The sequence below is a fragment of the Haliotis cracherodii genome, unplaced genomic scaffold, assembly GCF_022045235.1.
Source record: "Haliotis cracherodii isolate W230 unplaced genomic scaffold, xgHalCrac1.p SCAF_2, whole genome shotgun sequence".
NCBI classification, from domain to species: domain Eukaryota; kingdom Metazoa; phylum Mollusca; class Gastropoda; order Lepetellida; family Haliotidae; genus Haliotis; species Haliotis cracherodii.
Genome location: NW_027266275.1, coordinates 32,649,291 through 32,662,920, shown reverse-complemented (window position 1 = coordinate 32,662,920; position 13,630 = coordinate 32,649,291). Strand labels below are relative to the sequence as shown.

At 40.5% G+C, this 13,630-nt stretch overlaps 1 protein-coding gene across 1 annotated transcript in view; it reads right to left on the bottom strand.

Moving 5' to 3' along the window:
• The window catches only part of LOC139468001 (aquaporin-8-like), a 28,645-nt gene extending 26,513 nt beyond the window's left edge, over window positions 1-2,132 (bottom strand). The window contains exon 1 of the mRNA XM_071249643.1: window positions 1,891-2,132. Within this exon, the coding sequence (XP_071105744.1) occupies window positions 1,891-2,132 (242 nt within the window). The remainder of the gene's footprint in view (window positions 1-1,890) is intronic.
• Window positions 2,133-13,630: the final 11,498 nt, after the last annotated feature.

Here is a 13,630-nt window from a genome sequence, read left to right as displayed (position 1 = left end):
ACGACACTGTATGAAATATCCACAAATGTATAATGGTGTGTCTTATACTTTCAACTTTAGGAACTTATTATTTCAGTTCGTTTTTGAGAAATCAGATATGCTTGTCTGAATGGTTCACTCATTGGTACTGTGACATTAGAAGACTTGATGCTGATTGGCTGCTTCGCGGTACACCTGAAATGGGGATTAGGATCTTATGCTTGTCTTTTAACGTAACAAAATGGTCAGGTATTCCGATATGGTGACTTGGCAGACTGCAAGTCACCATATCCGACAGCGTTGATCGCTGCCCTCAAAACAAACAATGGTTTGTCTGGTCCTGGTTATTTTAGTAGAGTAACAGTTTATCCAAATTTAAGCCCAGGGCTTAAAGACAAAAAGGACAAAAACAGGATAGGAAGAATGGATATCCCATGTGTAATGAAACAATACTCACAATTGGAAGGAGAGCAACACTAAAACGTAAGACATGATTTTCTTTCCAACTAAAGGATTATGATTCAAGACCATGATAAATATTAAAATGACACCTGTCTAAAAATTTGGTTGGTTGGTTTGTTGTTTAACGCCACACTCAGCAATATTCCAGCTATATGACGGCGATCCACGCAATTTGGATCGATGACATGCATCAACCAAGTCAGCGAGCCTGACCACCTGATCCTGTTAGTCGCCTCTTACGACAAGCATAGTCGCCGTCTAAAAAGTAACAAAAAAACAATATCGCAGCGCGTGTTTTTCATATGCCTTTAAATTGAGTACCCCGAATATCCCTTGCACGAAGGGTCCAATGTGTCTTGTAAACGTGGAAATTTCTACCAGTGCTTAAGGTGCAATATTGGTACAAATTGGCCATATAGAAGCATGCTACAATATATGTTAAGATATCCAGTGTGGGAGATCAATAAAAAAAAATATTTGTTTTAATCCGATTGGATTTGAAGCGTTTTATTTTTCCGTTTTTCTGACCATGGGCTAAATAAAGAGGGTGCTTAAAACGTGCAGTCCTGGTAGTGAGTCAATAATTTACAGCCATACAGCTGTAATATTGCATTGTTGCATTAAACATATGATTTACAGGTTACTGATCTAAACAGGCTTCCATATATTTCCATACATTCAAATGCTAATCGGCTGCGAATTATATTATCTATCTCAACTTTCCTGATTAAAATCAAGGAAGAAAACGTTCAATGATCAGGGCATGTTTTCATCAAGTTCATTCCTTTGCAACACAACCAACAGCTGATATATCCTATTCAATTTCATGTACTGTTTTTCTATGAGAAATAATAACACATACTGTCAAGTGTGATAGTAGATTAAGAAAAAAACCGCGTTCATGGGCATTGTATGTACAGTATACTAAGGTTATAAACGAACTCAAACGGACCACTAATTTTAGTTCGTTTTAACGGTAGTTCCTTATACGCATATATTCAACATCTATACAGCAAATGGCCGGGACCAAAAATCAAGTTCGTAATATCCGCCAGTTCGTTAGAAGCGTGTTCATAATAAACGCATTTTACTGTATACGCAAATATCGATAAATAAAACGTGAAATAACTTTGCACAAACAAAACAAACATAGCAGCGCTTTCGAATCAAATATGCATCAATGTAAAACATAATTACACTAATATTAATGTATCGTCGGATCATACATGTACGTTTACTGACGGCCTTGTTTATCGCAATTATTCTCGCTGTTACGAGGGGTGTGGCGTCACACAGACATTGTAAATACCCAGATGATGGCCTGTGTTTTAGATGATAAAGTCTTTTATAACTAAGTGAGATGTTTCACAGTTGTTCTTGTGTTTGAGAATAAACTACGAATGTTTCCTAAGGTCCGAAAACCCATAACACAGAGATCTTATTATTTACCTGATGTTGCCAAACGCCACGATAAAAAACGCTATGGCAAACCCGTGTCCAACCGCTACCGCCGGGGCCGATGGGGGGGAGGTTTTCGCTATTCCGAGGGGATCTTGCACCGTCAAGCACCCCACGAACACAAACAGACACATCCCTAAGAATTCGGCCATGCAAGGTTGCAATATTTTCTGAAAAGGTTTTGATGGAGTATCATCTCCTCTGTTGATAAGGGAATCGCTTTCTTTCGACATGATGCTGTGAAATTTGATGTCCCGCCTAGAACAGATGTGTTCGACTGTCACAGTTTACGGCTAGTAGCGAGTGATATACGGGAACCAATGTCACTCTACAGCCTAAACAATCAGCACGTGGTCAGGTCACGTGATAGGTTTTGTTATGCAAAGCAAGAACGTTGATCTGGACAGATACTGTATGTTCGGTATTATCATGATCTATGAGTGAGCAAGCGATTAATTTCTTTCATGTCCTTCATCTTGACATTTTTTTAAAAGACATTTCTCGTTTGTTGAAATACATATTGCAACGAGGCGGTATGTTTTCTTTATGTTGTAACAATATGCACGGTTTATTTTTGCTGGCGGATCAAGGGGGGTGGGGGTAGGGGAACGGAGCGGAGGGGAGGGGGACCAGACTATCCAGTGATGGACATCATGAGTATCGATCCACGCAATTGGGATACGATGACATGCATCAACCAAGTCAGCGAACTTGACCACCTGATCCCGTTAGTAGCCTCTTACGACAAGCATAGTCGTCTTTTACAGCAAGCATGGGTTGCTGAAGACCTATTCTTCCCCGGATTTTCCACCCGATCCAGGAAATATTACCTACTACAAGCATAGATTTGTTTGCAACTGTGAGCTACGTCCTGTAAATAATCAAGTGTGGTCCTGACGATCCGGTGATTGCGAGCACAAATCCTTGCATGCACGTGGCTATATAAAAGCAATAATCTTGGACGCGGCCTCAAACCCTATTTCACCTCACCTCACCCCACTCACTGTTATATTGGTCGTGAGTCTTTTCATGTAGACGGGTGATATTGAAATAATTAGTTTCTGTACTCCCCCCACACTTATAAGTCCAGATAAATGGTAAAATATATAAATTGTAATTTTTTTGTGACTTCGAAGTTATTACAATTTTGAAGTATAACTGTGTGATTCCTAAATTCCCCTTATATATCCATGAAATTGTGCCGAAAGATACATCGGCTGAATGAGAAGGGAAGAGTTATTTGGGCAAAAGAACCAATTTTGATCAGTTGTCAAGTGAGAGATCCCAAAAGGCTGGAAGACCAAAACTCCCACGTGACCTACCTCCGCCCAAATGAAATTAATTTTCGATTATTGATATACATACTTTAGATTAAGAACGAATCTTTCATGATGATTATGCATCTCTGTTAAGGCGTTAAAATATTCAATACGTGTTTAAATGTAAGCAAGTAAGATGTTTATTGCTAAACAGGACATATCTGCGCTTCTAATGAATTATAGCCTAAATTCTTTCTACATCTGAACGTGTTTAATGTGGCCAATTCATTTGGTGGGTATATACGAATTAACTACGTGATAACGAAATGGTTTTTGAAGAATATTTATTAAACCCTCCTATTTCTGGCATTTGTACAAATTGCGCTGTTAGAAAACATATTAATGTGAAACTCTTCTCCCACCATTCTGCTACACTCGACTTCACATAATTCTGCTACACCCGACTTCACATAATTCTTTACACACGATTTCACATAATTCTGCTACATCTGATTTCACATAATTCTTTATACACGATTTCACATAATTCTGCTACATCTGACTTCACATAATTCTGCTACATCTGACTTCACATAATTCTGCTACATCTGACTTCACATAATCCTGCTACACCCAACTACACAAATGAAATACACTGAACTACAAAATAAACTTTGCACTTTAAAAAATAATGTGATTTTAAATTCGTTGTACTGGTTCGCCCCAAATAGGCACAAAACACATCGCCCAAACGCATCGGTGTTGTATCTGTAATTTATACTGTCAATGCCAATGTGTTTTTGAGAAAATGCGAAAAATATAGAACCACGTGATGTCATTGCTCTTAGAAATGCACGGGCCACAGGGGTATAAAAAAAACCCTGCACAGTAAACATCCACATTGCAAAAACCCAACACATTTGAAATGTCCAAGAGTAACACCAGAACAACGTGAGCGAGCAGTTGGGATGGTCCAGATGGGGGCCACGCACACCCACGTTGAAAGAACCTTTGGCTGTTCCTGTGTTGAAGGGGGGCACGGGTGGCCCAGTCGTCTAAGGCGCCGCGATATAACTGTAATACTGTTAAAAGCGTCGTTAAACCCAACTCACTCACTCACTCGATGCACAGACGAACATACTGGTATGTTGTGTGAACCGACGCTCAGGTGTGCATCACATGTGACGCCATAGACCATTGACTCGAGATACACAATTTGCCCCGTGCAGGATTTCGTGTGTAAACGTTGGAAATCACATATAGCATACCGTGATAAGAATAAAGACACTGTGGTAACTGGTTCTCAGTTTTGTCATTAATGGTACACATTTGAAATATCTCTTTTTAACTTACATCCTTCTCAATTTGTTTCCATAAAAGAGTTCGCGTTTGTTTTAGCGGTAAGTACTTAAGAAGTTATTGAACCCACCCATTGAAAAATGTGTGTTTACGACGGACCGCCATGTAAAGCCTGCAATCACCAACGGGGTTTAACGTCGCGTCCAAGATTATTGCACTTATATAGCGACGTGCATGCACGTGTGTGTGTGTGTGTGTGTGTGTGGCTGCTTGTACTAGTCCGGACTGATGCCGATTTAAAGTGCTAGCTCACTGCGATACCATGCCGCAGTTTAACATGAATACCCCACTCAGACACAGTATACCGACTCCGAGCCGACCAGTTTTAGCCCCTTAATGCCGAGCGCCAGACAGGGTAACAACAAGTACTGTCTTTCAACTTTGGTATGACGCGGCCGGGGATCGAACCCCGGACCTCCCTCTCTCCGGACGGACGCTCTACCACTAGACCATGGAGGCGGCCCCAACCGAAGGACAACGTAGTTGTTTGTTTGACGTATTCTCAGCTCCCTTTATCAGTGAGTGAGTGAGTGAGTGAGTATGGTTTTACGCCGCTTTTAGCAATATTCCAGCAATATCACGGCGGGGCTTCACACATTGTACCCATGTCGGGAATCGAACCCGGGTCTTCGGCGTGACGAGCGAACGCTTTAACCGACCGCTCCTCCCTTTATCAAGGCAGGGAACCATTCACATGGTTAATTAGATAATATACCTGTATACAGTCTGACCATGGCGTCTGTAAATTGTGCTTAGTTATGAAAATAAATATCATAATTCTGATATTGTTGTTTATAAAATTAGAAGATCTTAGTTTATGTATATATTGATCACGTTTTGTCAATCATGTTTATCTTCTAAAATGTAAATCATATTCTTTTGGATATTTCAGATAATACAGTAACTAACCATTACTTCTTGTATTTTTTTCAGATTTATCAAGCTACTATCTTCATTGATGTACCAACAGTTGTATTTCTCATTTCAGGCTGCGTAAGATATTAGTAGTCGATAGTTAAGCATCATTAGTAAAGAACTCTCGTCTTTTGTTCAGTTCAGTTCATGGGGTCAGTCCATTGTAATAATGGGTTGGCAGGCATATCTTTGTTGATCAATCAAAGTTGAAGCTGAGGTGTTTTCTTGGCTGGCTTGGTTTTAAATCTCAGTGTTTTAAGTTCTTTTATTTCCACGACTGCACTTTCCACTCACACTTCACTCAGTCCCCAGGCAATTTAAAGGTTAGTATGTATAGTTGTTAGTGTGTCCTATATGCATAAATAATTGTAGGTAGCTAAATTCCTTTATCTTTTTAATATTATTTAGCATGTAACATATTGTAATGTATATGTGTTGCGAGTGTATGTGGGTGCACGGGTGGCCCAGTCGTCTAAGGCCCCGCGATTCGCTGCGCAGAGTTGCATCCCTTGGGCACGCCAGAAACCTATGATTGTGGGTTCGAATCCCGGTTCGCCCCGATTATGTTTCTAGGTTTGTCAGCATCATACCCGTGCTCGTGGGTTTCAGCGAAGTGGTAAACGTCTGAGACCTGCATCACTCCGGGCTTTCCTCCCACATTAAGCTGACACGCCGTGATATATCTGGAATACTGTTGAAAGAGTCGTTAAACTCAACTCACTCACTCATTGTATGTGCGCCTGTGTTTTGGTCTGGATGTTATTTCGATTAACTTGTTTATTCAGTGACTTGTCTTGTGTATTCATCCATTGATGACAGATACACGCTTTGTTTGTTTGTTTCTTGTTTAACGACGCACTCAACAATATTCCAGCATTATGACGGCGGTCTGTAAATAATCGAGTCTGAACCAGACAATCCAGTGATTAATATCATGAGCATCGTTCCACGCAATTGGGATCGATGATATGCATCAACCAAGTCAGCAAGCCTGACCACCCGATCCCGTTAGTCGCCTCTTACGACAAGCATGTGTTGCTGAAGACCTATTCTAACCCGGATCTTCACGGGTCGACAGGTACACGCACACACGCACGAAAGCACTCACGCACGTACGTACGTACATACATAGGAAAGTCGGGAGGTTCTCCGCTCGTGTCCCCCCTAAAAATATCTATAATTAAAACGATTCAGCGGCAATGCATACCTATACAACTTGTGGATGGGGGATACGGGCGGAAGTCTCTCCCATCAGGATATAACACAGGGCGACATTCTTGAAGTAGCCAACCGCCGAGATCGCCTTGAAGATGTAACTGAGTTGTTAAACTCCCGACAAAAGATCAGGCTTACTACAACAGATTGACACGCTTACTGGTGAACTGGATCGACAGGCGCAGTACAGCAGGAGGAATAACGCGATTATCTACGATATGTCAGAGAAGGAGAATAAGACTCCCCTTTGATGAGAGAAGTATGTCTGTGATATACTCATCCAAACAGCCGGGAAAGAGCACTCACCACTGATGCTACGTAGCAGCACATCCCCGAGGCTCTGCGGGTAAAAGATCACCCAGACCCGGGATCTCTAATCCTTACAAAGAAACAAAGAGGTACTTTACAGAAACTGAAAACTTAAAATACATTCGGTTACTATAAGATCGACAAGGTCGCCAAAGAATCGTTTGTTAGCCAGCCAGATAGACAGTCTGACAGACAGAGCAATACCAACAGACGCTTTCGACTTCGAGCTCACCTTAATAAGAATTATGGTCAGAATAATAATAGAGAGGGGCGTGGCCCCGCCCAAGCAGAATCTCGTATAATTGTCCTATTTTGGAATATTAACGGACTGTCTTCTAAGTTGTGCGATACTGTTGTTTTTTTATATCCTTTCCAGCAAATCATCACATTCAGACCTGGCATGATCACACATCTCTCATCCCCTCCGACGCAAGGGAGTAAACTGATTGTAAAAGTTCAGTTTGCACCCTTGTTGAACCGGGCTGGAATTTCCGGGCTCGATCGTAGCGCCACCAGTGGCTATTACGAGATATGTCCCTTCTATGTCCCTACTAATGACAAATGAGATCCCAGCTCTCATGTCACTTGTATTTGCTTCAAACAAAATGGCGGCGCCCAGTCAATATGATCTGATCAATAATCAAGATCTATATTGTAATAAAACAGATCTTACTTCGCGAAGTGTATCAAATCACTTGATTAAAAACTTGAAAATATTTGGAATATATCGGTTGACGCCGAGTTGTCAGTATTAAACTATACATGTTTTGCAAGTCCTGTACAAGACCGAAATCTGCACAACAGCTTACAGTATAACAACACGCCCACTTCGTGTTGAATACAGATTTTCAAGCAGGAATCAATACTTGATATAATCCAAGAGCATGGCGATATACATATACTCGTGGGTGGGATTTTAATGCAAGGACCGGTATAGAGTTTGATTACATTTTACATGATATTTCAAGTCACGTTGCCATAGACCATCGTTCATATAGACATGATACCCGTCATGCATCCCGACATACGCGTCACATGATGACAGATATGGGTGGTCATTGCTACAGCTTTGTATACACTTAAATCTCAATATCATGAATGGAAGATGTGGTGTGGGTGACTTTACATTAGCTTCAGCAGTGTCATTGTGTACATTATTACGTCAAGCTTTGTTCACGTTGTCATGAGTTAGACATCGTTCGAGGTCAGAGTGTGATCAATTACCTGTGCGGTGGACGCGTCAGTCACGGGACATACACGCTCTTCTCTGTCAGGATCGTCACGAAGCACAGGATGCACGTGACGGAGGTAATAGCTTCAGATTTAATTAGGACATGGACAAGGTCCGTGAATTCAGGGAGAATCTACTTTCACCTGATATATCTTGTTTGTTTGTTATTTAACGCCACACTCAGCAATATTCCAGCTATATGACGATGGTCTGTAAATAATCGAGTCTGGACCAGACAATCCAGTGATTGACATCATGACCATGATCCACGCAATTAGGATACGATGACATACATCAACCAAGTCAGCGAGCCTGACCACCCGATCCCGTTAGTCGCCTTTTATGGCACGCATGGGTTGCTGAAGACCTATTTTACCCCGGATCTTCACGAGTCTGACATATCTGGATTGCTTGATAGCTTTTGCCACAAAGTTCTTATGCTATTAATCTCTTACAGATGCAATACGCCAAGCTCCACGGTGTATAGAACGCAAACAAAAATAAATGAATAGACGAAATTCACAACCTTGATATTAAGGAAGCGTATGGTATGATCTGGAGACAAGGACTTCTTTTCCAATTACAGAAGCTGGAGATAAAGGGTACCATGTTCAGATGGATGCATTCGTTTCTGTCTGAAGGTCTATTAAAGTTTGCGTTGGACAGAACCTTTCTGGTAAACATTCTATTCAAAATGGTACCCCACAAGGTAATGTTATAAGCCTTGTACTGTTCAATGTAGATGCGGCACAGTTTATTCATGATAGATCATTTTGGAGACCCTTCGGAAATTTCAAGTTTGTCACTGAATCATTTCAGAAATGCTTAGACGTCACAACCACGTGGTGTTCTAAGTGGGGTTTGGGGGTTTCTCAGTCCAAATCTGTTGCAATAATGATGACCAGACGTAACATTCGTTCAAATAAAGAGGTAAGTCTTGGTGTATTTCGATCAGAGACTAACGTGGGGTTCTCACATATCTCATGTTGAGAACAAATGTAATAAGGTTATAAATCTGCTGAAGGGCATTGCTGTATGAAACGTTGCCACTATCAAAGATTGACTGTGGCTGCCAGGCTTTTGTCTGCCTCAAAACTTCTTTCTCAACTTCACCGCATTAATTTTGTACTTGTGCATATGCGACTTCTCCAGTTTCCCTCCCTCCGTCGTGAACTTATGCCTCTCAAATATGTTATAACTCAAATCTAAAACCATCTATAATTCTGCTAATGATGTTGTTAGTTTAGTGACCGTGTTGAGGATGTGATTTGCGATTGGTCACGGGGAAAGGTCCTTTCGGATTGAGCATCCAGAAACTGGACACGCTGTGATAAGTTAATACAGGAATACTGTTAAAAGCGGCGTTAAACCCAACTAACTCACTCCTGCTTTGTTATGAGCTCGGATGAGTCCAAATGTCATAATAGCCGTAGCTCAGGGCTATAACTGAACATTATGCCACTTCGCGCACATGTTTACTGATGCCTCAAAGGAATTCGGGATTTTTGCATTTCAAGTGTGTTCAGGCTAAGCGACCATCTCTCTGTATTTTCTGCTGAACTTACAGCTATTCTTTAAGCTCTAAGGTGGGTTAATGAATATGATCACGAGGCGGTTATATTTACTGACTCCATGGCGGCTGTTAAAGCAACTGAATACAGTATCAATGCTTCACAAAGTGACATTGTTTATGAAATATTAACGTTGGACACGTTGTTGAACTCAAGTATATTACGTGTGATATTGCATGGACATGAGGCAGCAGACCAACTTGCGAAATCTGGCTTGCAATATCCCGAGGTAACAATATCCCAATTCAGACCCCAACCTAAATAGTTCGACTTTTTTTATAGCAAAATCAAGCTGGTAACAGTTGTGGTTGCTGGGACAACTTGCCGACATATCAATTCAATTTGTCCCTCTGTAAAACCAAATTGGACAATTCGCCGACGAAAGAAATGTGAGGAAGTCACAATTACTTGACTTACTTGGATTAAATGCTTACCGCAGTGTCATCGATAAAGAGGCTTCCCCTGTGATATACACTGACGAAAATACGCCCGACACAGTGAAGCAATTTTTATTTGAACGCCCAGGCCACATTCATTTCGGGTTTAATTTGTGACGTGCAGTACTTGAGAGAGACTGTTTATTTTCTCTTATTACGCTTTTGGGTTCTAACATGTTTTATGGTTCAATTCAGCGGGCAGTATTAGTCTTCGTGACTGCATCAGGAAAATTTGATACATTGTAGAAATTGAATGTGTGCATACATTGTGTAGTGACTTTTAAACCATTTTAACAGTTTTCCTTTTATGTCTGATTTGGGTTTTTTTATGGAATAAGTTCTTACTTTTCAGAAATGAAATAATGATTACTTGCTGTTTTGATTTATTAGATCATGAAGCAGATTAGTTCATCATCTCAGTACCACCACCGTTTATCTTGTTTAAAAACATTTAATATCTTGGGCGCAACTAGACCTTTAATGGCCCAAGTCACCTTAAAACCCAAACAGAGGCGACTAACGGATCAGGTGTTCAGGCTCGCTGACTTGGTTGATGCCTGTCATCGTATCCCAATTGCGTGGATTGATGCTCACAATGTAGATCAGAGGATTGTCTGGCCCAGACTGGATTATTTACAGACCGCCGTCATATAGCTGGAATGTTGGAAACATTTAATATCTTGGGCGCAACTAGACCTTTAATGACCCAAGTCACCTTAAAACCCAAACAGAAGCGACTAACGGATCAGGTGGTCAGGCTCGCAGACTTGGTTGATGCCTGTCATCGTATCCCAATTGCGTGGATTGATGCTCACAATGTAGATCAGAGGATTGTCTGGTCCAGACTGGATTATTTACAGACCGCCGTCATATAGCTGGAATATTGCTGAGTGCGGCGTTAAACAACAAATATACAAACAAACCCAAATACCATACCACATTCACCGAGTTATCACTAAACAAGCACAGTGGTAGAAGCTGCAGTAAAATATAAAAATGAATTACAACTATACACAATGCCGTTGATTTCATAAATCGGTCCATTCACTGCTCACCATAGTACTCTGAAAGGTTAAACATACACATCAAGGTGAACATTTACATTAAATGTATACCTATAATACATGACTGCCTCTCAGACGTATTCAACTGCCGATTTGGCCTATACAAGGATGTGTGCTAAGCCCATAACTATTTTCACTTTTTTTAAATGAATTAGCCTTAGAAATTGAGTCATCACGTGTACCTGGTATACAATTACAACCTGATATAGTACAACTGCTTCTCCTATTATTCGCCGATGATATTGTAGTCTTTGCGAATTACTAGACTAGAGCTTTTTTGGTTGTAAACATCAATATTTATCTAGACAAAACTAAAATTGTTTTATTAAAAAATGATGACATGTTATTTCAACAATATACAATTTGAATGGGTTACCTTTTATAAATATCATCTGGGTGTGGGGGGTGGGGGTGTGTGGGGGGTGGGAGTATTTTCAAGATCACTGTCACTGTCAAGGAATACTGCCATACAGTCTAACAAATACTTACTTTGTGGTGACTTTAAATCTTTAAACATGTTCAAGCCATATCCATACGAGTAATTTTTTACAATATCTGATATTAAAATGAGCCCAATTTTATTGTACGGTTCGGAAATATGGGGCATTGAATTATGAAACTGTTCACAAGCTTGCATGAAAGCGTTTTTGTGTTAAGCGATCATGCTCACACCGAGCAGTTAGAGGTGATGGTAGAGGGTACACAGTGTACATTCACTTGTAAGAGAGCTATCAAATACTGGTGCAAAATTAGTAATATGCCACAATCCAGATTTGTTAGGAAAAACTATAATTTACTGTAATTAAATTGCAAAATTGGAAAGACTAATTGGGTTTCCAAAATTAAAAACATTCTATTTTCTCTCGGATTTGGCTACATTTGGGAGCAGTGTGTAAATAATGTTTCGAACTTTTTTTTCGGAATTTCATTTTAGACTTAAGTGTTCATGTGAGCACTATCGCTATCATATATGCAGTTCAAAACCTCAATTGGCCTAGAAACGTATATTATATATTGTCCATTTCCAAATTTAGGGTTGCCCTTGCTCAATTGAGATGCCATTCACACCAGCTCAGAATTGAGACTGGCAGACATATCAAAGACCCTAAAGTAGACAGATTGTGTTTAGTCTTCAAACGTTAATAAATCAAAGATGAATATCATTTTATTCTAAAGTGCAATGTATATAATATTCTGAGATATAAGTACATACCTCAACAATTCTAAGTAAATCTTCCCAACATAAGTTTAACATGCTGTCTTCTTAGCCACTTATGTCTTCGCCTTGGATCTTCGTTTTAATGAACAACTTGTCTTGGTACGCATATCTCTCTCTCATTGTATACACTTTGCTGTAGCATGGGACTTTGGCCTACACTACCTATTGACTTAACATTTGGAAAAGAAAATATGTGTACATGTATATCCTTGGTTGATGCATGTCATCATAACTAAATTGGGAAGATCGATGCTCATTATGTAGATCACTGGATTGTCTGGCCCTGACTCGATTATTCAATTTACAGACCGCCGTCATATAGCTGGAATATTGCTCGGCGTTAAACAAGAAACAAACATAAAAAATATGAAACACGTGTTTCCTGCTTGTGCGAAGCGGACATCGTGATGGCAATCTACCGTGTACACGATTTCATTGATTAAAAGATATAAAACTGAATAGGAAACAATATTATGTGTAAAGCAACCGGTTGATGATGGGATAGACAATGGATTACATACACCTTCATGACATTCATGTATATACGATATAAATAATCTCCTTATGTTATGAACGTGACATGGACGCGTGACAAAGACACATGTTCAGCGTGACTCGGCCAAATTGGCGATGCGATGGCTGGCGAGTTAGTGAGTTGGGTAAAGCGCCACTTTGAGCAGTATTTTTTATATCACGCACGTTAGATTGTTGGGGAAGGACCACCAAGGCGCAAAAAGACCGCAAATTACACTAAACGTGTTTATGTTATTTGGCAACAATCGTAACAGGTAGCGGTGTCCTGTCCTAGACTGGTTTAATTGCCCAAGAACGCCTGCCCTCATCGCCAGCAGCCGCAAGGAGGCGATGGGCGGGGAACAAGTCGAGCTCTGTCCAACCTATTTCCCCATACAGCATTTGGCTGCGGTGAAACGTTGACCGATTTCCGTGAAGCGGGTCTGTCTGTCGAGAAAGACGGGGACAGGCCCATAGCATATCGAATCGCGGGAAACGTTGACCCAGTTTCCGTGTGGCGAGATATTAGCACTTTTGGACAGTGTGAATAAGTTTCAGGCTACACCAGTAAACATATTACCATCAGGGAGGTAACTCTCACAGAGAAATATATGGTCCATGGTTAAAAATAACAAACGC